This window comes from Ixodes scapularis, unplaced genomic scaffold (assembly GCF_016920785.2).
Source record: "Ixodes scapularis isolate PalLabHiFi unplaced genomic scaffold, ASM1692078v2 PGA_scaffold0__279_contigs__length_252992795, whole genome shotgun sequence".
Classification (NCBI taxonomy): Eukaryota; Metazoa; Arthropoda; class Arachnida; order Ixodida; family Ixodidae; genus Ixodes; species Ixodes scapularis.
Genome location: NW_024609835.1, coordinates 180,447,567 through 180,475,496, shown reverse-complemented (window position 1 = coordinate 180,475,496; position 27,930 = coordinate 180,447,567). Strand labels below are relative to the sequence as shown.

At 42.8% G+C, this 27,930-nt stretch overlaps 1 protein-coding gene across 1 annotated transcript; it reads left to right on the top strand.

Moving 5' to 3' along the window:
• The first annotated feature begins 11,281 nt into the window (after window positions 1–11,281).
• On the top strand, window positions 11,282–19,884 carry LOC120843216 (mite group 2 allergen Gly d 2.01-like). Its single transcript, XM_042293582.1, has 4 exons — window positions 11,282–11,297; window positions 11,343–11,441; window positions 16,927–17,105; window positions 19,538–19,884. The coding sequence occupies exons 1-4, from the start codon at window positions 11,282–11,284 to the stop codon at window positions 19,619–19,621; spliced, it is 378 nt and encodes a 125-aa protein (XP_042149516.1). The 3' UTR covers window positions 19,622–19,884.
• The last annotated feature ends 8,046 nt before the right edge of the window (window positions 19,885–27,930 follow it).

Below are 27,930 nucleotides of genomic sequence, written 5' to 3'. Positions count from 1 at the left end.
TTTAGGAGAACCGATATTTTTCAGTGTCAGAAAATGTTCTTTGGATCATTCTGTCTTAGACTATCGGGGTTGGATTTCAATCCAGAAACATATCTCTCATATAATTCTACCGCCACAATACATTCAGCTGCTTGCAGACTCCACTTCTGCAACACAAAATGGACAACAATAGACATCTGCTGCATTACTGCAAGATGACGACTGAAAGGAAAACTATATTAAAGGAAACAAATGCATGTGCGTGTCTGGTCGTTATGGTAACTATAAATCCAAAGCTGTAATTTTGATACAAAAATTGACGCTCGGTAGCTAGTAATTAAGGTACTTAGTTACCTTTTTATTGAGTTATGAGTGATGGTATTAATTAGTTTAATTTTAAAAAAAAGTGTTAGAGGACTGGATATTATTCACAAAGCGTAAAGCCGGGGTCATACTGCTTACACATTATACAAACGACAGTATGCATGCAGATTCGAACGCGAGTCATCGCGAGATCCCCGTTTCGAGTGCCGCATGGCAATGAGTTCGAGGAGGAAACTTTGCACGCGGCATTCGAACCGCGGATATTGCGGTGACTCGTGTTTGCAGACTGTCTTCTGTGTGAAGTGTAAAGAGTGTGACCCCCGCATTACGCTTTTTTCGAGCGTAACAAAAAACCGTCGTACACGCCAAGGCAGCCCACCATATACGTGTATCACATAGCAGGAACTACATAAGAATTCAAGGTATGCAAAAGGCGTACTTAGTGATAATAATAACTAAGCATATATAATTGTAGTTAGCAAGACGACCAAGTGGCACAGTGGAAATCGAAACATGAAGCATGCGATACGCAGCCCGGCGCCTTTTTTGAGCGCCACGAGGAGGCGAGCGGAGGCGCAAGCAGCTTGCCTACTCGTTAATTCACTTAAACTTAATTGTCGTTATCGTTTTGATAAACTCGAGAAGCACATGAGCATGGCATGCATGCAACGAATACCCAGGAGCTCCCCGTGCCTAAGCACAAAAAAGATAACGCGCGCATAATTCACATACGGCACTTTCTATGCTCCCCGGGTTTTTTCAGAATGATCAATTGGAAGAAGTTTAATTTATTTTTCGTTGGTAATGTGCTCACGTCGACTACTGCATCGCACAGAAAGAATTTTCCAGCATCCACCGTCGACAAGCGAGACAGACGTGAAGCCGAAACTCTAGGGAACTTTGTTTACACAGTTGGTTGTAATGATTTTAGGGGAAGTCCACAAGGTCTAGCAGATTTCCGCAATAATAAATTGGCATCAACCTGAGATGGAGCGCAAGCAGTTCCGTCTCGTGCATAAACATGTGTTGTATGCTTGATTGTTTTTTTTTTTTTTTTTTTTTTTAGATACACGCAAATTGTGATTAGAATATTAGGCTTTTTCTCCGTAGCATCGCAACGTGAAAAGGCAGAAAACAAACTGTGTTAACTTCAACCCCTCTAGGCGACCAATCCTTACAGTCGTCTCTCTGTAGGGCTTAATATGTAGAAGCCATTGAGGCTTTAACATACCAAACCTCCTTTCTGCCTCGGTACCTTGCGACGACGCGCAACTGCTATGTCTCCAATTAGGCCGATAAAACAGAAAACCACGACAGCCACTACATATCCCGAGAGACCAAAGCCCTCTAGCCTTTTCCTCAATTCACGCCACAACGACAAAACCAACAAATACAAAAATCACGATCACAAAATGATCTGCGCCCGTGTATCTCGAGACCGGTTCCAACGCAACCTAGATGGTAAATAAAATGAGTCGTGGGAAGCCCTAAGACCCCCAGACGCTCAAGGCCCTTGATTCGTTCGGTTCTGTGTGTGAATTCTCTGGCAACATGCGCTCCGCGGTGTACATCTGCGCTTTCTTCACGCTCGCTGCCGCGGAGTTCCGATCTATTACCTTCGAAAACTGCGGTAAGTCTGATGTTCAGGTCAATATAACAACGCGTTCGGTTCATATGCATATGTCAACTCTCCTTGAATATCGTAACCTCACCACCCTCAGAGAATTGACTGATGTCACCAGCCAGTGTCATTACACCACCGCTGCCAAAAAGCATAGTGGGAACTTTCGCCTCTCTGGAAATGGGACACCCTCGCTGTAGCTCTGCGCTTGCAGAGCACGAGACGTCTCGTCCGTTCACTACCGCCTGCCTCCTGTGAACTAAAGTTATGGCGGCTTCACGCGTGCGCCAAACGCTTGGTAAGTTCAGGCTATTTTCTATAATTTTTGGCCGGACTTTTGATAGTTAGATCTCACCAAGCGTTCGACGCATGTGTGACGCCGCCATAACTTCAGTTCACAGGAGGCACGTGGCAGTGAAGTGCCGTCTCGTGCTTTGCTCCCGCAGACCCGCAGCCGGGTCGTCGCACACGCGGATTAACCTTTTGAGGTACCATCGGGTTCAAATGAAATATGAACAGTGAGGGAACTTCGAGCCCACCAGCGTATTTACTCGAGTAATAGCCGCACTATTTATGAAAAAGTTCCTTGCGTCTACTTTCCCACATAACACATATACAGCCAATCATTGCGTTGCGCATAAATAACATAGCGAATAGCAAGACCGACTACACGATTCTCCATACATATGCAATCTTCACAGATGGTCAGACATAACGTCTTCACACGAAGACGTTATGTCTGTCCTGTAAACCGCTGGAGTCAAGCTGTCGATCGCGGCCAGCGCAAGATAGGGGCACGTACGTTTCGTCAAAGTTCGGCAGGGCGCTCGGAAGCTCGAGCTCGAGATTGGATCCAATAATTTTGGCTGAGGATCGTCTTATTGTTGCGAAAGTTTGGCATAAACTAGCGCTACATGCTGAACCAAACTCCTTTGCCTGATCAGTTTACCGCGACTCGTTCACGGCTCTCAAAAAAAAAAATTGTTTTAAGTTTTTTTTTTTTTTTTAATTCAGGTAGCTTTTTGAGGAGAGGTACCTTCCAAAGTGAAAGACTTAAAAGTCCCAGGATATTTTTGCGGACTTTCGCTGGATATCATGAGGATATATAGCGCAAAGCAACAAGGAAGGAAGGACGAGAGAGACAACAAATTGGTGTGTGTATGTCTATACAGCCGGAAGTTAGTCTGTCGTAGTGGGCGTCTGGTGTCTCGGCTGTAGATGAGCAATTTAGCCAGTGCGGTACAACCGCTAGCCTGGGGTCCTTGAAGCGCACCACACGATCGCACGCCGGTACGATGCTCATCCAGATCGAAACGGGCAGGGGTGGGGATTGCACCTAGGACCCTGGGTTCTGCACTGCGAGCGTTCGCTCCACGTGCTCCGAGTTAGCGTCCGCTGCCCACTCGGCCACTGATCCCCCACGAGGGAGACGGGATGCGCGCTAACTGACAGCTGACGTTTTAATACACTTTATGAAAAAGGAGAAGAAAGAAGTTCCCGATGCTATCGTTTAAAAGAAAGAATAACAAGAACACCCTCAAAGGCGTTTGTTATACCTATTAAAAATAAAACACAACGCTAAGGATAATTACTGATGGTACCTTTCAGTTTTCAAACAGCAGGAAAAAAGCGGAAAGAAAGTATTTGGAGCATTATTTTTGAAAAACTAAAAAAGAGAAGGAGAAAAAGAGAAAAAGGGTGAAGGCTAAAATCAAATTGGCGAAGAACACGAACACCAATCGCAGAAGGTAAAAAACAAAACGAAGATGAAGTTTGAGGCAAAAAGTAAGATAAAACTTGCAAGCAGGTTTTGTCGTCAAGTCGTGGCATTAAGGTAGCAAAGTTCCTTTTGTGATAAGGCCATCGACGGGATGCTGATGAACACAGCCCACGAGACAATATTGTTCGAGCTTCGTACAGCTCACGTGTTCGTTTAGTCCTGAAACACATTTGGATTTTGGTATGGCGAAACCAGGGGGGTAAAGGAGAGTGAGGAGGAGTGGAAAATCCCGCGCGCCGACATCCTGGGTCCTGAGTGAAAGATCGCGAAAGAGAGCGACAGAACACGAGAAAAAGAAACCAATGTTGCCAGCTGAAGGACGACAGTCGCAATGGTAATCGCGAAGACTGAAAACTCTCAGCAATATAAACAGTGATAATTTAACATTGCAAACTAAATTCTGAGCTATTCTAAGGTTTATAAAAAGCAGCATACTCATTACGCTGCGATAACTTCCCTTCTGTCGAAATCTCGAAAATCTGGTAGTTGCGCGGTTTCGTATTTTCGGGCGCGGCCACCCGCGCCCGGAAATACGAAACTAAACCAGATAACCGAAGCCGGTTATCTGGTTTAGTTTAGTGTTGACGGGAGTCCGTACATCTGCGTGCTATGCAAAAAAAAAAAGCTTCGAAAGGAACGCGAATATTTTTCCACCGGCAAGTCCGTGGATTGTTGAGGTTCATGAAACTGCTCTGATGATATATTTGTGAAATCGAAGGCAGTTGGTAACCATGTGGGACCCCGAAGGTCTACCTGCATACTCCGCCGCTTGCGGCAGCCAGAATGCATGGGAAAATGGCGGACCTTTTCCTCTAGAGTTAGTATGTATGATCTCTATGGGCGAAACTTTGCAGTGGACATACAATCCCTTACGTGTATTGCTAAATGGCCAGCTGGCGATGACCTCAAGAATAAAGCACGTTCTCGTAGGCGGTCGTTCATACATCGTCCGTTTTGACCCACATATATTTTGCCGCAGGTGAAAGGAATTTTATACACCACACCACGTTGGTAGCCGACATATTTTTGCTGTTTTTTCACTTTCTGCAACTGCAAGGCACCGTTATACTCAGTCACCCTCAGATATGGGGTGGTTCCATCATACCTTCAAATGGTTTTCGGATCGGCGAGACCATACCAACATCACGCTAGAAGGATCTGCGGTATCGTACGCTCAGAGATATGGAGGCAGGTGAGATTTTACCGAACGTGTTCATGGGTCCTAGCTGGTGGTGGAGATACTGGAGGTGGCCAAGGTCGACAATATAAGTTCCTGCTTGACTTGACCTCTAGAGCAACTAAATACCTATGGTGGTCGTTTGTATTTCATGCAAAAGGTCCCTGGATCCAAAACAAAGAAAGCAAAAGACTAAGCATCACTATTTTGGGGGACACTTCCTTACCAACAGATATAAGCAGAATTCTAGAAAAAAAACCGAAATTCTGGACATCACCAAAAAGACAGGGTATACAGCTACTGTCCAACGTATATGACTTGGCGGAAAAGGCACATGAAGATGTAAGATCCCGTAGTTTTCAAGACTGCTTAGATGTGCTCTTAAGATCTGGCAATGGTCGTGAAGGGAGGTTGAACAAGACACGGGTGTTGAATTATTTCACTGAGAAAGAGTTAAACATGTGGGACTCAGATAAAGAAGGGGATTTGTAGTTATCCCTAGATCAATTTATCAACAAAAGGCTATCGCGGCCGTAGACTTTAACCAATCAAAAATCAAGACCAAATAGATGAAAGCTATTGCGCTCCCATTATCTACCAAACTTGGAATGACAAAAATGAAGATGATTTGAACTTTCACAAAGGTCCACTATACATGTTTTTCACCGCAAAAGCACACAAAAAAGGGTGTCCTTTCCGTGTGCTAGCGACTGAAAAGGGGGCGTGGAAAGGGGTGATGTCACGATATTAAATGCATCATCTGTCGAACCTCAGACCGAACTATCCATTCCTCATCCCCACCGTGCTCATCCCTAACTCAAAGGAGGTTATACAGCACCTACCACAGAACAATTCCGCAGTACAATACGGGTTTTCACTTGATATGGAGCGCGAGCTTTCACTCCACGCGCGTCGAGCTGGGTGTGCGCTTTAACCCACTCGATGGCCGAGTGGGGTAATTAGCGCACACCCAGCTCCACGCGCGTGGAGCGAAATCTCGCGCTGCAGAACCCAGTGATCCTGGGTTCGAGCCCCACCCCTGCCCGTCTCGATCTGGATGAGCATCCTACCGGCATGCGGTCGTGTATCACTGCTGCGTGAGCGCGTTAAAGACCCCAGGTTAGCAGTCGTACTGCACTGGCGAAATTGCTCATCTACAGTGTAAACCAGTGTGGCCCCTACTGGCAGACAATAAATCACTAAAACGTCTAATTTGACTTTTTTGTCAGCTAGCGCTCATCCTGTCACTCTTGTCCTTCCTTCCTTGTTGTTTTGCTCTATATATCCTCATGATGGACAACGAACTAGCCCGCGAGATTATATTTTTGCTGGATACGGTTCAAAATTAAAAATATGTCTCCTTAATATATTTAAGGTGTTAATTTTTTTTATCATTCTCTGTTGGGGAGAAAAACAAAGTAACTTGGAGCAGCGCTAGCCTTCTGGACACACGGAAGGCCGAGCAGTCTAATGTTGTGACGCCAGTTTGTGCTGCCGATGTTCATCGCAGCTATGTTCCCATGAGTCACAAAGAATACCTCGCCCCGAACATTGTTGTAGTTCACTTATTTTTGTCACGAATTCATTAATCGCCAACCCTAACCCGAATATTCACTCAAGCATTGAGTGTGTACGAACGCGTACCTCGGTATGATGCGCTGATGGTGTCTAATCTATGAGCCACATTTGGATGTCATGTTTTAACAATGGGTAAGATTCCGACATATCCAGTTGTTGTTGTTGTTCTTGTTTACATTACATTTCTAATTCAGATGCGTGCTATGAGTCCCACGCTATTACAATTCTCGGGAATGTTACTGTTCTTTTTTATCTTAAATCTTATCTTAATTTTATCTTTCGGCGGAACTTCGCCTGATTACAGGTAAGTAATAAGGAAAGGTACTTTTTAGACTCTAACCAATTTCATCGATATAGTGAATAGGTTCTAAACTAATAAAAAAAAACTGCTCATAAAGCTTATGAAAAAAAAAAAGCGGGCATAGGAATACAAAGTTTAGGTTCCTGAGATTTCAATTAGTATTTATATATATTGTCTTACAAGCACCTCAATGCTTTGCAGGTAATATAACGATGTTTTCAGCTGTTCGGCTTAGACCCATTTTTACATCATTTTTCTGAGGTGCGATATGTCCCATACTCTTGAGGATGATAACGTTAAACGCAGCGGCTTTGATGAAATGAAGCTACTTCTCGATAAGGTATTGGGTTGTACTACAAATAAAGCCGGCAAGCTTTCTGAATATGAGAAAAAAAGTTAAATTGTAATTTTTCATGTTTAAAATAATATATCGAGAATGAAGATCCCGCCTCCTACTACAGTAACTAAACGACATGGAGTGCGTGAATTAATTTCGAATCGATTATCATTTAGTAGTTCGTGGAATTCGTAACTATTGAGGAAAAAAAACACACGCACCGATACGACCTATATCACCTAATAGCATTTGAAACAACCATATAAGCATTTTTTTTAACGAGGAACGCAGAGGTCAATTTGATGTTTGGTCATGGTTGTCCTCATACTTTCCCTGTCGGACTGCACATGAAGGTTTTTCTTTCTTCAACCTATAATTTTAATAAGTTTACAATTAGCGACATCTTAATTAAATAAATGTGGCGCACAGCGCTGAGAGGTGTTTTTATGTTTCATGATTATAATACGGATATAAACCAAGGGTGATTTTCTTTAACTAGTAAAATGGTGTGTTCCACTAATAAAACTACCATGTTTTTACATTTTTCTTTATATGGGTCCTTCAAATGGTATGCATACGGGCGGCATTTCATTTCATTTATTGTTGCTCAAAGCCACCCTTTCGAACGTATTACATGAGCGAGGATTTAAAAAATATCACACAAAAGCACAATACATATAAAACTTTAGGTTCAAAAATCGATAAAACAATAAAGAACAAGATCAGAAGTACCCTTGAATGACTCAAGTCATGTACACAATGTCGAGCACGTTCAAGCCGAAACAGATTATCATCTTGGAACTAATTCAACAATAGATCGTCACATTTATTTCCATACAACACGTCACGTTTTGTTGCCACAGAGTTTGGGAGCGCGTTCCAATATGAAATACACAAAACTAACGGAGAAGAGAGGAATAGATTAGCTCGCGATGGCGAAAGGTTCCGCTTTCTGGGTGTTATCCCATCGGGCCAAAATATTGGTTGCAAGCCTACAGAACGTTTGTCTGAAAGTAGTCACTGTAATAAATTGTTTAAAAAAAATCACAAGTGCAAACTCTTCCTTCTTATCTCCGTAGAAGACATACCCAGATTCTGTTTTAAACTCGTGGCGCTGGTTTGATAAAAGTATTTTTCAGAAATAAAGTGGGCGGCTTTATTTCGTAAGGCTTCGAAAGTTTTCAATTTTGGTTCAGGTTCCAGATTATTTCTGAATATTATAGTTTTGGTAGAATTATAGTCTTAAAGGCAAGCGGGCATGTTTCTTGGGGTGCCTGGCACAGTGTACGTTCCAGAAAACTGAGTTTTCTTAATGCGTTTAATATGATGTTCTCAATGTGCTCGTTCCAAGTTAAGCTGGACTTGAAATTAACACCTAGATATTTATAGGACGGGGCAACTTCTAGTTCAAAAGAGAGGAGGCTGTACTGGACTGGGTAAATATCAAATTAGTTTTATTGGCAACTCTCATTAGCCGGCATTTGCTTATGTTAATGTTAGCTGCCATTTTAAGCACCAACTACTAATTGTGTCAAGGTCAGTTTGCAGAGCGCGACTATCATCTGTACTAGTTATTTTTAGGTATATGACACAACCGTCTGTCAACAATTTGATTGGAGATGTTAAGGAGAATGGAAGGTCATTCATATAAATGAGAAACGAGAGAGTACAAATTACTCTACTCTGAGGAACGCCTGATATCACAGATATTTTGAGGAAAGGGTATTATTTAACCTTACTGATTGGGCTCAACCACGTAAAAATGCTGGAATCAATTCTACGATAGATGGGACTATTTGAAGATGGGGCAATTTTAAAAGTAGGTGACCATGCGGAACTGCGTCAAATGCATTTGCAAAGTCGATGAAGATAACATTAGTCTGCGTGCGTGCCCGCATGGGTGTTAAAGTGCAAATTCGTGAATAACTCACGTAGTTCAGTATTACATGAGTAGTCTTGCGGGAAGCCGTCCTGACTCGAAAAAAAAAGGACGTCATAGCCGTCAAGGTTGGACATAATAGCTGTCTAAATGGCGTGCTCCAATACCTTTCATGGAACGCTTATGTGGTAGATAGCCGATAATTGGAGGGGTCGGACTTCATGCCAGATTTGAGAATTGGTTGGACGGTAGCAAAACCCCAGTAAGTTGGAAGTGTGCCAGTGTCAAGACTTGGCTGAAAAAGCAGAAATAAGAAGGCCGAGGCCAGGGCTTTAACATTTTTAGTACCTTTGAAGATATGACATCATCGCCGGCGGCGCAGCGAGACGGGATACCGTTACCGTGATGCCGTTACTTTTGAATAAAATGGGAGACATGGGTAAAAATTGAAACTCCGGTGGCGAAGGAAAGGGGAATGGTTCTTGACCGAATACAGTCGAGAAAAAGCTCTACGGTGACAGCGCAGAGGAACAATCACACAGCAGATACTCAGAAAGACAAGCACACGCAGTCAGCGCGTGCAGTTGACCCCAGGCTAGCGGTTGTACTGCACTGGCTAAACTGCTCATCTACAGCTGGGAGACTCGTCGCCCCTGTGAGGCAGACCAAGTTCTCGGCTGTATAAACATACACACAACCCAATTTTTGTCTTTCTGAGTATCTGGTCTGTGATTGTTCCTCTGCGCTGTCACCGTAGAATATGGTTCACCAACTCTCTCAAGCTTCGATCCTTTCGAGAAGAAGCTATTCAACGTCTCCCGCGTCGCTATGAGACAGGCAGTTACCCTCTTGTTTTGTGAACAAGCAATGACTTCGAGTTTCACCGGGATTTAAGATTTTCCAGAACTTACGAGGATCGGTCCTTAACACATGTAGCAATTCGTCTTTTAAAAAAAAACTTTTTTTTTTGCTTTAATAATTTTTTTTTTTTTTTTTATGTTTTTTGACCAAAGTCTTTGTGCGGACCAATCATCGTCTCTGTTAGTTCTTTTTGCTTTCTGGAACAACCTCTTCTTTTTTTGCAACATACGTTTTAGAGAATTTTTGAACCAGGGTGGAGAGATATTCAATGCGATATTGAGTGCACATGTTGTTTTTGGTTTTTTCATTCGGGATGTGCAAGTTTAGCTGTCACGTTTGTTAAGTTTTAGTTAGGATTTTTTTTTTTCTTCGCCTTCGGTACGACTGAAATGGCACGCTGTCGTTCTCATTTATTACGGTCATCGAACAGTGACACTTTCTGCAGCTCCCGGATCTTCGTGAATATAATCAGTGGGGGATTTTAAAAAAGGGCTCCCGAATGCCACCCCTCCCCCCCCCCCCCCCCCCCCCCCCCACACACACACAAACGCACACTCCTTTAAATATCGCCTCTGTAAAATTTTAGGGCGGGGAAAAGGTGGTGGAAAGATTCTCAAACATCTGATACGCTGACCTGTCCTGACCATAATTACCATCCACTTGCCTTTGGGATAGGTCAAATTGAACTTACAGAAACAAATCTAGAAAGGACAAAAGACATTACCAACACGCGCCAAGTAACTCAACTAAAGCCAGTAGCACTTGCTATATAGTGTTTAGCCTTTAAACAGATCATAAAATATTATGCAGGCTTGACGATAATTATTTTTCCAATTAAGTACAACATTAATTTTTGGAACTGAGACTTCGGAACAGCTATTTCTTTCCCATAAAAATCCTTGGTTGATGTTTCTATAACTTAACTACTGCCTAGGAGCGTCGAGGCACATGCAAGATCACTGTTTTATCGACTCAGTGATCCCCTAGAATTCCGCCGCGTCTAGCTGCCACAGCAAGGAACTGTTTCAGTCACAACGAGGAACAAACAATCATCGAGTGATTAAAACTGCAAATTCCTAAAATATCGTCAAACCCTGTGACGGTCTTCGAAAACACTGCTAAAACACCAGGAGATAGATGATAAGAACCTGAAAAGAAAAAAAAACAGAGATGAAAGTGCTATTGGTTTATCATGTATCGTTTTATTGGTATTTATATTTGTTTACCAGTCAGTATGTCTAGACAGCTTAATAACGACAGAGTTTGAGAGCTTCAAAAGTGGTGCGTGAGCTTGAAAACTCAAAATATACTTCCGAATAAAAAGTTAGAGTCGCATGTCAACGAACTGAAAGTCTGGAATACTCTGAAGATCCTAAATAAAAAGCTTTTCTGAAACCTCCAAACTCCCACCCAAAATATACACGTAAAACTCAGGCCACTACTTATGAGCTGTTTCGAACGTAAGTCTCTCGTTGCGTTTATTCGCGTTCTTTCGGCTGTTGCAGGAGGAGACACTGAACAAGTCGAGCTGCAGCCATGCCCTGCCGAACCCTGCACCGTAAAAAAAGGAGAGACTGTTAAGATAAAGGTCTCCTTCAAAGCAAGTAAGCGAACGTTGTTGTTGTCTGTACCCTTCTCTGTGTTACCTTCGTCGCGGCTGCTACTGTTTACCATGCAGCAGTACCAGCAGTTCTTTTACTGAAGCGAACGTGGTCACTGCGTTTTCAAGATGAATGGCAGTTTGATTTAATCCGCGAGCTTCAAACGCCAGAAACAAAAATGTCGAAATTAAAGGACACAAGAATGATCCACAGGCGAATTAAAAAGTGTTAAATTATTTAATTTAACATTTAGCCCTATGGCATTTAACCGTCCGCGGTTGCCGAAGTCCGTTTTATCTTGCACTTGACACGGCGGACGCTTGAAGCCATCCCAGCCAACCAAAGTAACACGAGGCTACGTGCCCCGCTTGTCGCTGCACTACTTTTGGAGGTCACGTATCACGCATACGGCATTGGACTGGTTTGCATGGCTCGTCACATCCGCGGCTCATCGTTTGGTGAAACGAAGTTCTGACTCTGGTAACGACGGACGAAATTGGTTATTGTTACGATTTTTGGGGGGTATATTGTCACGAACTAATAGTGATTTTTGTCAGATACGGCATGGATAGTGCAGGCTGAAAGAGCGGCTGCGGTTGGCGCACACGCGAGCTGTAAGGGCATATTTTGTATCAATTTCTACCGAAAAGTTTGGGCACTCACGCGGTAACAGGACGTTTTCGTAGACCGTTTTTCTCCGTCCGCTACGGTCCCCGCTACGGAGACGCCGCTGCTGCGCGTGCGCGACGCGATAGCCTTGTCTGCAGAGGCCCGGATCTCGTAAGCGCGGAGCGTTGTGTGAAGTCGGTAGCCGACTGTCTCTCGAATATAACTTTACATTGTATTTGAGGAAACGTTTTATAAGTCATTCGACTTGCTTTATAGCTTACACGACTTGTCCAAAAACGCGTTTTCGGACTGCCAGCGTTGTGCCTGTCGCAGGAGTGAGCAATTTAGCGTACCCGCGCACTTACCACCTGCATCGAATCCTTCTAAAATTAACTAACTTAGATATTTTACATGAAGTGTACCAAATTTTGTAATATAAACCGTATGTTTATTTTCACCAATTAAGTTAACTGCCAATCTAGCCCATTAGTTGTCTTCTCGTGACGATTAGCCCCTCGTAACCCATGTTCCTCTGTCCGTAAAACTCACCTGAACAGACCACTCTATCGTACCTTTCACGGCTTTTTTAGAGCGCTGCTCTTATGGTACGTTTACACTTGCGGATCCGCTAGGAATCCGCTACGCTTTAGCCGCTGGGGCGAAACGCTCGGCGGGAAAAGCGGTGGCGAGCCGTATAGGTCCAGGACCGATTTCTGCTGCCGAACGAGGAGTTTCACTGACCGGAAGAGACATTCTTGCGCAGCGCGACGCTGCCTACGTCACGTGTACATTGTCCCGCTAAATCTGGCGGAAAATAATTCCCCGTCAAATTTACCGGAACAATTTCCCCGCTAAATTTAGTGTAAAACATTTTCCGCTAGATTTGGAGAAAAACTCTTCCCGATAAATTTTCCAGTTAAGTTTAGCGAAAAACTTTCCCCGCTAAATTTAGCGGAAAAGAAATTGTAGCTGAAAAAATTCCCCACTAAATTTAGCGAAAAAATTTCCCCGCTAAGTTTAGTGGGAAATTTCGCGAAAATTTCCCGCTAAATGGGAGGGGAGCAGAAGAGGAGGAAGAGCATAGCTTCCCCTCCGTACCCTCCCCTCCTCCTCCTCCTCAAGAGTTGCGCTCTAATTCGGCATTACAAAGCATTCTGAACATCTTTCATTTTTATATATAAGTTAATTTGTTTGAATCAAATTGGCACACACAGTACTTTGCAGATACGCAGTTCCCAATCCTAAAATATTTAGCGCAGTTCATAGTAAACTTGTTCGCTCACTTGCGACAATAAAAAATACATGGATGCTGGGGATGTAGTGACCCTTTCGGCCGGGGTCACACTGCTTATGCATCATACAAAAGAGAGTACGAAAACAGAATCGAACGCGAGTCACCGCGAGATCCCTGCTTCGAATGCCGCATGGAAATGCGTTCAAAGAAAAAGCTGGCACCCGGCATTCGAACCACGGATATTACGGTGACCCGTGTTCGCAGACGGTCTTTTGTTTGACGCATGGGCAGCGTTTCAGGCGCACGATCAAACTACAATCGGCGGTTGTTGTTTTTGTTGTTTTTTTGTTTTTTTTAACATAGTTTAAGCAGGGAAAAAACATTTAATTGCAAAACAAAGCCAACTTCTGTTAGGAAGGCAGTCAGATTCCTCGACGTTTGGCAACCTAATCAAAATGTATCAAAATTTCAATTTTTTCCCCTTTTGGTTTATTTGGAATTGCGTACACCACAGTTCCAACTGCAGAAACATTTGAATGGTCACGTGCTACCCTTCGTCGCTGCGTATTTTCTGTTGAACAGGCAAACTCGTTTCTCCTTGGTATTTCATCGAAAGGGCCAAGACATTGGCAAGAGAAAAAAATGCTAAAAATGCCGGATCCTAATATCTTACTTTGACTGCATATATCTATTTGTTCGCCCTTATTCGCCATCTCTTTATATGCAAGGTATTTATTTCGACAAGAAAAAAAATCGCCCAAGGTAGATCCCCCCACCCCCTCCCCTGGGGCGATTGTGTATTTATTTATTTATTTATTCATTTATTTTTTATTTCAAATACCCTCAAGGCTGGCGGTATTACAGAGGGGAGTGGGTGTCAGTAAGGCGATTAGTTATAACTTATAACGTTCCGAAACAAGGTGCCGTCGCTGATGGTAACAAAACTCTCTTTGCGTTTTTTTTTTTTTTTTTTTTTTTTTTTTTTTATGAAATAAAATATTAAAGTGAGATAGAAATTATTAGGCCGAAATTATAAGGGCATATTTAGGCGGGAAGGGTCGCTCCCGCCTAAATATGCTTTTGCCAGTTAGCCATCCGAGGAGCTGCATGAGCTCCGTGAAGCTATTCTGAAATCGAATGTGCCCGTCGGAAATCGGTTAGTGGCGACGCACGTGGCTCTCGCTATCTTCCGGTGCTTGTACGCCAGCGTTTCTTCGGAAGCAAAAACATGACATCAGGACTCGAGGGAGATGACTCAGGTCGATTCTTATACTTACCTGTTTATTTCGCTCCAGAAAGAGGTATCGTCCACCGCCGACCAGATTTGGTCGCTGTCTGCGACCCCGCACATATTACCTACTTCATCACACGGGGACATATCACTAATTAAAAACGAAAAAAAAAAAAAAAACGCGGAATTTTTTTTTTTATGCATTTCAGTTAATAGACAGTTTTAGTATAGCGTTGCTGGATCTTACGTACGCAATACGCAATAGTATAGCGTACGCTAAAAATGACCTGCTCGGACCGAATTTAGTTGTGCGTTACGTTTTCGAGCAAACACCGCCCATGACCTTGGTTAAATTTGCTAGAGCCGTAGAATTCCGCGTGCTTATAGCGCAACTATGCTCCTAGAAAGAAATATTGAAAAAGAAGAAGTGTCCAATCATTTTATTTCGGATTAAACCAAGCCACAGCTTCCTCGTCAAGCGCGCTTTTCTGCGGGGTACAGAGGCTTCGAGTACGAGTGCGTAGCCAAATTCGATCACAGAGCCTCCTCAGTCGTCCCGTGGAAACGGCACCTTTTATCAATGCTATCGTGGAATGAAATTCATGACCCTGATGTCCAGTGCATAACGAGAACTTCGGCGATTTCTTTTAGAGTCGTTCGTCCGTCGGCGATGAACTGTGGGAATAGGCTTAGCGTTGAGCAGATCGCAGCGTCGACGCACACTGCGAGCGGCGAACATTTCAACTGTGCACTCCTTCAGCTGCAGGGCGATCTGATTCGACCGCTGTAGGTCCCAGAAAGAATCGCCGAGCTGAACATCACGCAATTTCACGTAACACAGAACTCCGAAAACACCACGTCGCCCTTGCTGCGCCAGTCGAGGCAACCGCCATCTTGAAACTGGCGCTCTCGTTGGGTCCGAGATCTCTCGAGAGCGTCCCGCAAGGCCCTCTAGCCAGCAACGCAAAATCCCCAGCGTTGCGTGCGTACGCAATACACTAGCCCTTCTATTGCGTTCTGCGCATGCGCACTCACGACCCGCAATCTCCTTGCGTACGCAAAGCTAGCGTACGGTCCACTAAAACTGTCTAATGTATGTACCTACCCTAAGGACATTCAGCATTACAAAGGAGGGGTGGGTAAACTATGGTTAGAAAATAAGTGCACATTTAAGAAACAATTAATGGCAAAATGGGGGCTAACGGGTTAACTAACGCTTTCCTGAAAATATAATCAGCAGTCGAAAGATCGAGTAGAAGCTGGGAGGGGTTTTCGCTAAAGGGAGGTGACTGGTATGAGAGATTTACAGTATAAAACTGATTGGAATTTTTATAAGGGATGCCAACTTTATAACGGTGATTGACACCGCGGCAGACATAAAGCGATTTTTTTGAGGATTAATAAATTTTGGGGAGAAGGATTGATTTTTATTATGAAAACACTAGCAGTTTGATTATAAGTAAACAAATTAAACGAATCGATCTGTTTTTTTATGGTGTCCACTGGCGTAAATACTGAGCTCTGATAAGAACCCCAGATAGATGATGCATACTCTAGTTTAGGTCATGTTGGAGTTTAATATGTATTACAAGTTTTCAATGATGGTAGGGCAGATGAAAGATTCCCCTTTGGATATCCTAGCATAGCATGGTATAATTATGTCATCGATGCGTTTTCCCCATGTGAAGTCGGACGTGATACGAACTCCTCGGTACATGTATTTGGAAGCCGATTGAAATGAGGTGCTTGGGGCAGTGTGTCATTACGGCTATATACAGCGTGTTTCACGAAAGGTGGACAAATTCGATATTGCGAAAACTGCGCGTCGCAACGATAAAAGGCTTGTGTCATTTTGGTCCTAATTCAGGGGCCCATTTAGAAAAATGTTTAAAGTCCGGGATAATTTAATCGTTAATTATTTTTTCGTAATTAACTTTTATTAATGTGTTTAAGGGCATGGTTTCAGTTAGAAAATTGCTCAGCATCATCAAAAAACGCTAAATCAACAAATCACAGAACGATAGAAAACACACGAAGCAATTTACGGCTTTCTGAAAAACCGCACAAATTTGTTGGTTTAGCGTTTTTAAATGAGACTGAGCAATTTTCTAATTGCAACCATGCCCTTAAACACAATACTAAAAAGTTAATTACGCAAAAATAGCTAACAATCTAAATATCCCGGACCTTAATAATTTTCCTAAATAGGCCCCTGGCAGAGGACCAAAACGACACAAGCCTTTTTTTGTTGCGACGCGAAGAGTTTTCGCGATATCGAATCTGTCCACCTTTCGTGAAACACCCTGTATATATAGAACGCATGCCAAACTGCGACAAAACGTAACGTCTGGTTTTTTTTTTTTTTTTTGCAAAAGTTGACAAGATATGTATGTCAATAATCTTGTTCTCAACAGACCAAAACTCCGCCAAACTGTCGACCAAGATCAGTGCTGTGATTGATAACAAGAATGAGCTGGTCCTTCCGTCGGTGAAGAGGAACACCTGCAGGAACCAGGGCATCAAGTGCCCCCTGGAGCAGGGCACCGACTACGTTTTTGAGTACAACCTGGAAATCAAGCCGTCCTTCCCCACTGTAAGCAAACATTTTGTAGGTGTTGAAAACACAAGGTAACCACTCCACGTGCTTATTTTCTTGATGTTTCCTTAGTACGGTCAGCGTTGCGTTATAAACTGCCGACAACACCTAGCGTTGTCTCTAGGACAGGCAAATAGTTTACTCGAAAAGAGAAACTTCAATAAGGATGTTGACTAAAGCATTCAGGTTCCCGCTACGCTGTCAAACTGCTTGGAGCTATTTTATTTTCGGTGAGAGTAAGGATTCGCTTGCACTTCCGTTTCCGAATAGTGTGAACAACGTATTTTTCGCGGGCTCAATACTTTGCGATTTAGGTCAGAGCTGAAGTTTTGGAATAATTCGCGGGCTCTGATTTTCGCGACGCGATGGGATTTCAATATAGATTTCAGTGTGATTACGTTTTACCGGAATTGTTCGCGGAACCTATTTTTCGCGATTTTTAGGCGACTCGCGAAATTCGCGAACATTAGGTCCTCGCAAAAATTAAGTCGTTTACAGTATATACTTCTTTTTAAATATAATTTTCAATTACACCTTTATCAGTCATTTACCAAGTCAGCGCATACTTGACATGCTTGAATAATAAATGAACACATCTAGTTTAATTACAGCGTCCAGTGATTTCCACTTGTAATTCACCACTTTACAAAAGCAGTATAACTTACGTTTCGAGGGTAATATTTGCAAAAGTTTACTTATTATGTCATTCAGATTTTTCATTCTTTTTGCAAGGCTGTGCATGGTTTCAGAGGAGCAGACAAGAGTGAGGGAAAGAAACGCTAGTCACGTGTCTCATCTTCCCCCATCGATTGGTAACGGCTTTGGCAGTGCAAAGTCTGCGCCTGAGCGCCAACCGCGTTTGCGCGAACTGGAAACATCACAACACACGCTGGAAGGACCCCCAAAACGCGAGCGTGCTGTTATTTATGGTCATAGTTATTACCAAAAAAAAAAAAATCGAAATTGTGTAAATTGTGTTTAAGGTGGTTACTTGACAAAATGTAATCTCCCCATTCCCCGAACAATATAATGCTGCCGTTTAAAATATTGCGCTCATTAAACTGCCCCCTTCCTTTTTTGCAAAGATCGCGGAAGCCATCGTTGCAATCTGAAGAAAACTTCGGTTAATGACGCGATCGAAAAACTGTCATGTTCAGAAAACAGACAAAATAACTCACTGCGGCAGCACATGGCTCATTATTCAATTATTTCATCTAAACTAATTCCGGGCCTCTTCGTTCACCGAGTTTCCTCCGTAGATTGCAGATCGTGACTCTCCGCGAGCTCTTTAATGTGGAATTACTTTGGTGGATTTGAAGCGATCCGAAAGCACTTTATGCTCGTGCCTTTAGTGCGATAGATGCCAGCGCTCGCTTGCACGCCCAGGAAGGTAGGTACACACACACAAAAAAAAGCGCTCTGAAAACGCTCCAAATCCACCGAGAGAATTGACCATAAGGAGGTGGGCGTGCGAGAAATTGTGTGAATATCAACTGCATTGCATAATGCATAACCGTATACAGCTTTGGTTCCTTCATTGAGGGAGCCACTGTCATCTTCGAAGGGCCGGTCAGACAATCAAGCCGTCAGTTACCTGGTGCAATCATGTCGTTTCAAAAGCCCCTTTGACCAGATCGACGCAGCTCACATAAGAACAGAGCCCATTTAATCCCTACTCTAATCCCAGCACAATGCCACCTAATTTCATTCCCATTCCATTCCTCTCTGTCCTTCCGTTATTCCATTCTCATTCCATCCCGCAGTGCCGCTGAAGGGCGGAATCATTCCTAAATCATTGCAACTCCGGAGCGGAAACTCCGCAACTTCTAAGTGACCCCAGTCTCGCTCCTCTGACTTTGTGGGCACCCTGGCGGCTCCCCAGCCAAGTTGCCCGACTATATGACGCAGCGGGCGAACTTTCCCGCGTGGTGGCGGTGTCAAGCCGGCCACGCGCACGCCGCCTTGATAAGGCGGATCAGAGGCGGTGCACAGGGAGTCATTGCCCGAATTCGAGCGCCGCCGGTAACGATGTTAGTGTATTGATCGTCTCGTCCTTGTCCAATTAAGTGTAGTTTCTTGTTATTGAAACCGTGGGCTGCCTGTTATTCGTCGGGGTCGGGTATGCAGCAAGGCAAACCGACCACAACTTTCAGATATTTTTTATCGATTACTCTATGAAGCAAAAGCAATCACTGTATACACTTGAAGCAGACATCAATATACGAGAAAGTCGTTTTTACGCTCGTTCTCAAACTCAAAAAAGAAAAGAGAATGAATTGTACGTGTGCTTGTGTGTATGTGTGTGAAAAAAGAGCATAGACATAGCATAGCCACGCGCTCCATTTTTTTCACTTTCAGTGACTCTAGCAGTTGGCGCAAGTAGTTTCCAGCAATTCGTCGAACTAACCGCTTATTTCGCTTCCACACAGCTGGACACCACTGCCAAGCTGAACATAACGGGAGCGGAAGGACCCGTCTTTTGTGTTACCTTCCCCATACACTTGGTTGAATAACACTGCGACTGCGGGAAGAGAGAAAACAGTTTTCGAACGGCGTCTTGTCATCGTGTGACTATCACTAGGAGCGGGAGCTCGTGCCTTAATTGTAATCTACGAATTGAAGCGTGCGTCCGCTGCGTATTTTGCTCGGAAGTATGCCGCCGCTTTACGACGTACGGATCTGTGTTTCTTCTTGTGATTATCAACCATTAAAAAACAACAAACCTTGTCGTGTACAATATTTGTGTTCGAGTGAATAAAGATCATACGCCACGCAACTACAGCTGTTTTGTGTAGCTCTATCAAAGCTACGGAGAATTCGGTGGGCGATGAGACTGTTGGAGAACGAATATTGCGTCGCTGCTGCTGTCTTACAAACGCCGACAAGCCAGCCTTGTGCCTGGCTGCAACAGGGCAGTCAACTGGGCAACTGTCGAGCACCTTCTGAATAGTGAGTGACCTTGAATATTTGTTTTTACAACTACCCGTTGAATTATCTTTCTCTCAGAGGACATCCAATGAGTAAGTGTTCTGTAGCTTCGCGTTTCTTCACATGTTGGATAGTTTGAATGGTGAACGGTCTGTAATTTTCCACGGATTGTAAGTATCTTGAGAGATCGTATATCTGACACAACGCTTAAAACTTCGAAGCCAACCCACAAAGTGGCTTAACTACGCTTGACTATAGACAATTGCAAGCATGGCGCCACAAGTGGTGCCCCATGCGTGCAAGCGCGTGCAACGCGCGGGTGAACATAGCTTTGGCAAGCTGGTAATCGCACACGCGTGCCTGCTCGAGCAGAGACATGGCGGCGGCCAGTCGCTGCGAATCACCTAGACATCTGTGCTTCGTAAGTCGCGTGCCAAGCTTTGAATTGCCGTGCTTTATGCGCGAATGTCCCGGGAACTCGCTATAGTATGTACCTTGACGTAAGTGCCCATAACGTAATCAAACCGTCAAGCAGTGCGATTTGACTTGAACCTTGCAACCAAATTCGAAGGTGGCCGGAAGTACGTGCAGCGTTCCCGTGAGGATAGCTTTGGCAAGTCTGCAGTTGTGCATACAAAAACCTATTGAGCCATCTACCCCTTTTCCAACTCTTCGATCTCTTGACCTTTTGAGCTGGGTAGGAGTGAAGATTGTACACCTTACCCTAACTATAACATGGTTTCTACCAGCAGATAAATCAAAGAAACTGAAATCAGTCGACTCTGTTTGGTAATTCCAAGCGCACTATCGCCATTTGCGCCCAAATGCTTACCTTGCTACATTCATTCTGATACATTTCGCCGAAATGTCAAAAATGTGTGCCAACATTGTGCAAACTAATATTTCGGGCGTCGCAACACCACCGGATTGTTACGGTAAGCTTGCTCAAATTTTCAGATCATTCGATTATCCCTTAAAATAATGTGCTATTTGGTTTTATCTTTGTATCAAACGCAATTCAGTACTCGGTAGTATCCAGATTTTTCCTATTGTTTGTGGTCTGTTCGGGCATTTTAATTAACTCCGTTGACTGCGCTTTCCACCGCGTACTATCCACTGCGCCGAAGCGGTCACCCGCGAAGTAGACATGCCGATTTTGTGTACGTCGCTTCGGCGTACTGCAGCCCCATGTTAATCGGTAAAACCAAATATTTGGTAAAACACTCCGCCAGGTTTAAATGATGTAAGACTACTAATCAGGTACTTAAAAAATATGAGGTAAAAATAAAAATAAAAAACTTTTTGAATGCTGATGCCACGACGATACCCTCATGAGACACAAAAAATAGGGAGGAAAACATTTTAACTTCGTATGAATTTCGTGGGTATTTAAAATTCGAAAGTCATGCAAACCAGGCACGTAGCCAGGGGAGGGGGGGCATGGGGCCCGCCCCCCCCCCCCCCCCCCCCGAAATCTGCCATTTTGCTGGGACCTCCTCTCCCGCCTACCCCTCATACAGCATTTTTTTCACGCCCCCCCCCCCCCCCCCCCCCGAAACGAAATCCTGGCTACGTGCCTGATGCAAACAATTATTTCGTAGCTATCAGATTTATAGATCAGCTGTTTTTGCATGTGCAGTATTATGTATAGACTAGGTTCCAGTATTCAATTTATACAAGCAAGCTTTTTCTCTTAAGCTTCGTGTTGTACAAAAACATGTTATTGTCGCGCAAATCTACAACGCTCTTGGTGCCTTACTAAACTGATTGTCTGTCCTCAAGTCTCTTATTGAGGTTGAAGCTTTGTGTGGACGTTTTTGTCGCCTGTGAAATGCTGCAAAGCAGTTCCGCTGGGCAAGCAAACACGAAAATGCATTACACGCTGCGCAGCGATTTCTGCAACGGGCGGTGCAGCCTGGGTTCCGGCAACGTGGATAGACCTTGGGGTCAACGTCAGCCACCTCAGGCATATGCTCGTCATTTTTAAACGAAACTCGGTCGTAGCGTGTTTTTTGCCGTGAGAGCTACCCCCATCGTAATCTTCTCTGGTGTGACCATTGCCCTCCAGGATCCTTTTGACTATTTGAAGCTTGAAATCGAAAGACTGGAAGATGTCCTTCTTTGGAGTCTAAGTTTGAGCACCCTCTTCGCGGTACTAGAACCACGCATTCACGATGATCCTCACGATACACTTGTTGGTCCGAGCCCTGCGTGGCTCAGTAGACGGTCGCAAAGATCGACTCCGCCCATGTTTTTATTGAAGATTCTGACGAATTTTGGTAGAGAGAAAATAAGTTGAGCTTGATCTGACTTTAACCAGCGCTCGCTCAATAGGCTCAGCTACCGATAAAATAAAGATCACTCCCTCTCTATCTAAGCACTTAACAACAGAGAGAGAGAGAAAGAGCCGTCCTCTCTGATAAACTCAAAGTGACTGCCTCGCCCCACCTCAGACATTTGTTTGATAGAAGATAATTTACGTTTTACTCGTGGGGGTATACTCTGTTGAGCTTGAGCATAACAGTGCCTGTTGCACAGAACCCTCTGGCCTTGAGCTCGTCCAGTAATAGGGAGCTAGTGAAGAAGCGATCGAAGTAGATGGCATGCAGGTTTCAAACATTCTAGCAGTTTGAGCACGGCTTGAGCCCCGACGCAACATTTCGGCTGACTGGAATTCTCCTCAAACGTTGTCCTCCCCTGCAGGTAAACGGGAAAATTTACTACCTTGCAAGCTGGTCACGCGAGAACGAACATCTTGATCCCGATAGGGTTAGGCTTGTTCGTAAGATACGGAACTGAACTCTGCCGCTAAATGGCACCATTTGCTCATCGAGACACGGGGCTTTGGTCTTTGGATGAATCCTGCACGCGTCTCGATCTCGGACCATATCGATTATTGGCCTGACTTTTCACAGTTTGTCTTTTTTTTTTTTTTTCTTATCTGCTGATGGACACTGGATCAACAATCTCAGCCATGACCTAAGAAAAAAAAAAAAAACGGTCGTGTGACATAACGTGGCTAATGCACGGAATTTTTGTGGCAGCGCTCATTACATACCCATTTGGGGGTACCTGGAAGAAACACATTTAGGTGATGACTCTCTGTCTGACGCGGCGGCCACATTAATGTTCGGCGCACCGAGCTGATTCTCGCTGAATCGGATCAAGTATAGATCGCAGCTATGTATCTCAAATGATTGCAGATCTAAAGGCGATTTTGATAAAACCGCGAACAATAAATATTTAAGTTTCCGAACAAAAAGGAAGGGGGGAGAGAGCGGGGAGTTCCCTCGTGATGCAAAAATCACCGTTATAGCTGTCATGGCAAAATGCACTATGCGTCTGTAGCAGTAGAGCGCCCGTCCTGTCGTCTTTGTGTCTTTTTGTCCTTGTTGTGTTGCGCTTTTTAACCTTTTAAAAACTACAGGTTTTCCCGCTAATTTTTATCCAATTGGTGGTCAATTTAATCCAAGTGTCATCCAATTTAATTCAAGCGCCATTCAATTTAATTCAAGAGGTACCGAATTTAATTCCGGGGCAAACCAATTTAATCCAGATTATATACATGCACGTTTTTGTCTTAAGTAGTCGTGTTTTTCTTACATTTTTGATAAATTAGAGTACTTGTTTACACAATTCGATTTTTTGGGGGGACTACTGATATTTTTATCACTATTCGACCACTTGGAGTTACTAGTCGCGTGATTGGCATGTTGATTACTCTTTTTGTAGCCTCGAGTTATTAGTGGCGCACTCGACTTTACCTTAGGTGAATTGACGTTTTGTTTACTCTTTCTCATTACTTCCAATTATTACTGAGTGAGTTCAGTTGGCGTAAGTATATTTGCAATTTGTGATTACTCTGCTTAGTACTTCCCGCTATTATTGACACCGCTAACATAAAATTGCTTCCACTTCTAATTACTTCGACCTATTAATAACACAATTTACATGATAAAAGTTCAACAAACCTTTTTATTACTCTCGATAACTTCGAGAAATAATTGACAAAAATAAAACTTCCCAGAAGTTCGTTTGACATTCTGATTATTTCTAGGTCATTCAGATATTTTGGCATAAAAATTTGTAGAAGCAAAATTTTCGTTATCCAGTCGATTGCTTTTAACCATTTTTGACAAAAGCGACTTCATATCAGTTCAGCAAAGATTTAAATCACTCCTTTGATTAATCCGTGTGACATTCACCCAATGCACTTTAAATTAGCTAGTGTTACTTTTTTATCTTTCCCCGATGTTCTAGTCACACAACTGAGTTTATATCAGTATTATTGACATCTTGATTACTTTGACTAATTATACCTAATGGCTCTATATTGGACTAATTGACATAATCATCACACGAATTATCACTTTGAGCTTTTATTCAACCAAGTGATGTATTCTCAGCTCAGTTAACATTATAATCACTTTTTTATTACTTTAACTTCCTATTGACCCAAATGAGTTTTATTCGGCCTAACTGACATCTTGATGACTTGAATACTTTGAGCTAATTTTCAACCAATTGATTTTTTATGAGCTCAATTGATGCTATGATTAGTAGTTTGATTACTTCGAGTTCCTATTTACTCAATAGACTTTATGTCAGCTAATTGACATGGTGTCTCTCTTGAATACTTCGAGTTATTATGCAACCGGTTGATCCATTATTAGCTCAATTCACAATATTATAACTGTTTTGACTACTTCGATTTAATTTTAACCCAATAAACTTTAATTTGGCCTAATTGACATAGTGATGGCTATTTTAATTACTTTGAGTTAATATTCTACCAAATTATTTATTATGAGCTCAATTGACATTAGGACTACTCTTTTGATTCCGTTGAGTTACTATTCACCCAAGACCTTTTACTTTGCCTAGTTGAAATTTTTCGGACTCTCTAGATTACTTCATGTTACTATACCATCAGTTCATCTATTACGAGCTCAGGTCACATTAATATTACTCTTGATAAGTTGCAGTTACTTTTGACCCAGTTGACTTGAATTCGGCCTAATTAACCTGGTGATGCCGGTTTTGATTACTTTGAGCTAATATTTAACAAATTGATATATTATGAGCCCAATAGACATGATGATTACTCTTTTGATTACTTTGAGTTTCTATCGACCCAATGAAATTTAATTCAGCATAATTTACATTTTGGTGGTTCTCCTGATTACTTTGAGTTATCATACGACCCATTTGTCTATTATGAGCTTAAATCACTTTATTATTACTTCTTGATTGCTTCTGGTTACTTTTGACCCAATGACTTTAATTTGGCCTGGATGACATTTTGATGACTTGATTTCATTAAGCTAATCATCAACCAATTTATTTATTGTAACCCTGGTTGACAACATGATTACTATTTTGATTACTTTGAGTTACTACTGACCTAACGGACTTTAATGCGGCGCAATATACATCTTAGTGACTCTTTCGTTTACTTCGAATTATACCATCAATTGATATATTATGAGTGGAATTCACAATAATATTACTCTTTTAATTACTTCGGGTTACCTTAGACCCCAGGAACTTTAATGCGGCCTGCGTGACATTGTGATGACTCTTTTCCTTACTTTGTACTAATGTGCAACCGATTGGTTTATAATGAGGTTAGTTGACGTTATGGTTACTCTTTTGACTACTTTTGTTACTATTGACCCAATAGACTTTCATTCGGCACAATCATTTTGGTGATTCTCTTAATTACTTCGAGTTATTACGAAACCAATTGATATATTACAAGCTCAAATCACATTATTACTCTTTTTTATTACTTCGAGTTACTGTTGACCCTATGAATTTGAATTGGGCCTAATTGACATCGTGATAACTCTTTAGGTTACTTTGAGCTAATGTTCAACCAACTGATGTATTATGATTGACTATTATCTCGAAGTAATCATAAGCGGCATTGCAATGTGAATTGTCCCATTTAAAGTCCAGTGGGTCAAAAATACCTCCAGGTTATCAACAAAGTAATAAATAATAATGTGAACTGAGCTCACAATAGATCAATTTGTTGTATAATGATTTGAAGTAATCAAGAGAGTCCCAGAAATATCAATTAGGTCGAATAAAAGTTGGACGGATCAATAGCAACCCGATGTAATAAAAAAGTAATCATAATGCCAAATGATGTCAAAATAAAAAAAAAATTTTGAATATTAGCTCGACTGATTAAGAGCCATCCCAATGTCAATTATGCATAATTATAGTTCACTGTGTCAAAAGTAAGTCGAAGTAATCAAGAGTAATAAGAATATGAATTGAGTTCATAGGGCCACGAATGACAGACGTTGACGCAGGCGAAAACGAAAAGAAAATTATTTAATTGGGGCATACTTGTGCCAGAAACGAAAAAGAAAACGAACAGACGTCGAGGAAGCAGCTGCGAGCGTCGGTGGCGGCTGCATGTAGCAAGCGGCGGTCCGTCGGCGTAACAGCTGGCTGTCGCGAGAGAGAATCGGTGAATGAATGAATCGGCAATACGGCGCTCGGCTTTTTGTCTACTATGCTCGTCATCTCGGATATTGGACCTTGAATTTCGGGAAAGAGCTAAGGCGAGACTGACTAGGCAAGGTCATTCTGGCCTCCTTATCGTGTACGCCTGGGGTAAAAGTTTACCTGAACCTTCTAGAAAAACGAAGAAGCGTATATTTTCGATCATGCACGCGGCAATAGTAGATCAATTGGTGGTATACTGTTTCGAAATAATCAAGAGTCACCAACTGTCAAATAGTCAATTAGGGCAATGTAACCCAAAGCGATCAAAAGAGTAATCATAATTATGTTCATAATAAATCAGTTGGTCGAATATAGCTCTAAGCAAACAAATGAGTCATTGGTCATAATCTCAATTAGGCCGAATGAAAGTCCATTGTGTCAAAAGTAACTCAAAGTAATCAAATTGTATTTCAGAAATTCAGACCTACCAAATCCTAAACAGCTAGGAGCGCAACGTTTCAAAGCCGATTTCTCGTCAGGGGGGACTATTTGCACGTGGAGAGCAACCGCTTTTTTTCCATCTACGGAGGGTGTCGTTTGCTTCAATCACTTTTTAATGCGAAAGCATTAACTGGATCCCATGGAGCGAGCCGACGTCATCAGCTTTGAAGCCGCGCAAAACGGCACCTTAAATCCTTTCTTCAAGTGAAGCCAGCTCCAGGCTATGAAACCACGCGAAAAGCCTAATGAAAATGAAATGTAAAGGGTGAAGTCCATAGAGCGAATTTTGCGGCGAATAACTGTCGAAAGTCGCCCAACTGCACGTTCGCGTTGCGCGCGGCGTAGCAGCCGCTGTGCTGATGTCACGCGCAAAACAAGTGCCGGCTGGTAAAATTCGTCCACTTTTTTGCAGCAAATTCGCCCCATGGAGTTCAGCCTTTAGAGCACATGACTGACTAAGCACAGGGTTGTAGAGTGAGGGCCCAGAACAAATGCTCGTAAAACCGGTTATAACATATTAGTCTCCCGAGGCAGTATTTCGCGAAGTTTCAAGCTCATGCAAGCTGATTCTCACATATGCTTTATTTTAGGATTCTAAGAATCTTCGTCTGTATACGGTAGGAAAGTGAGTTCATCTGAGTTAAACACATAAAATAAGGACAAGCGCTTGTCCTGTATACTTATTGTCCCTGTCTTTTTTGCGCTATTATATATGTTCAACTTCGTCTGTCCTTCGCGCTATTTTTGTATAATTAGAAATATTGCACGCATCTCTATGTACTTGTTTTTGCAGTAAAGCGTCGCGTATGGGATTCTTTTTTGAAAACTATAATTTATTATCGTTATCTTTTTGCGCATTTCGTGTATTTGCCTTCCGATCTACCATGTGAGCGCAAAGTCCGTTTTTGGCATTCCCTGCAACCCGGTGTTT

Coding starts and splice junctions, on each gene's coding strand:
- LOC120843216 (XM_042293582.1), top strand. Junction 11,442..16,926: donor AAAGGTCTCCTTCAAAGCAA/GTAAGCGAACGT, acceptor TGTTCTCAACAG/ACCAAAACTCCGCCAAACTG. Junction 17,106..19,537: donor TCAAGCCGTCCTTCCCCACT/GTAAGCAAACAT, acceptor GCTTCCACACAG/CTGGACACCACTGCCAAGCT.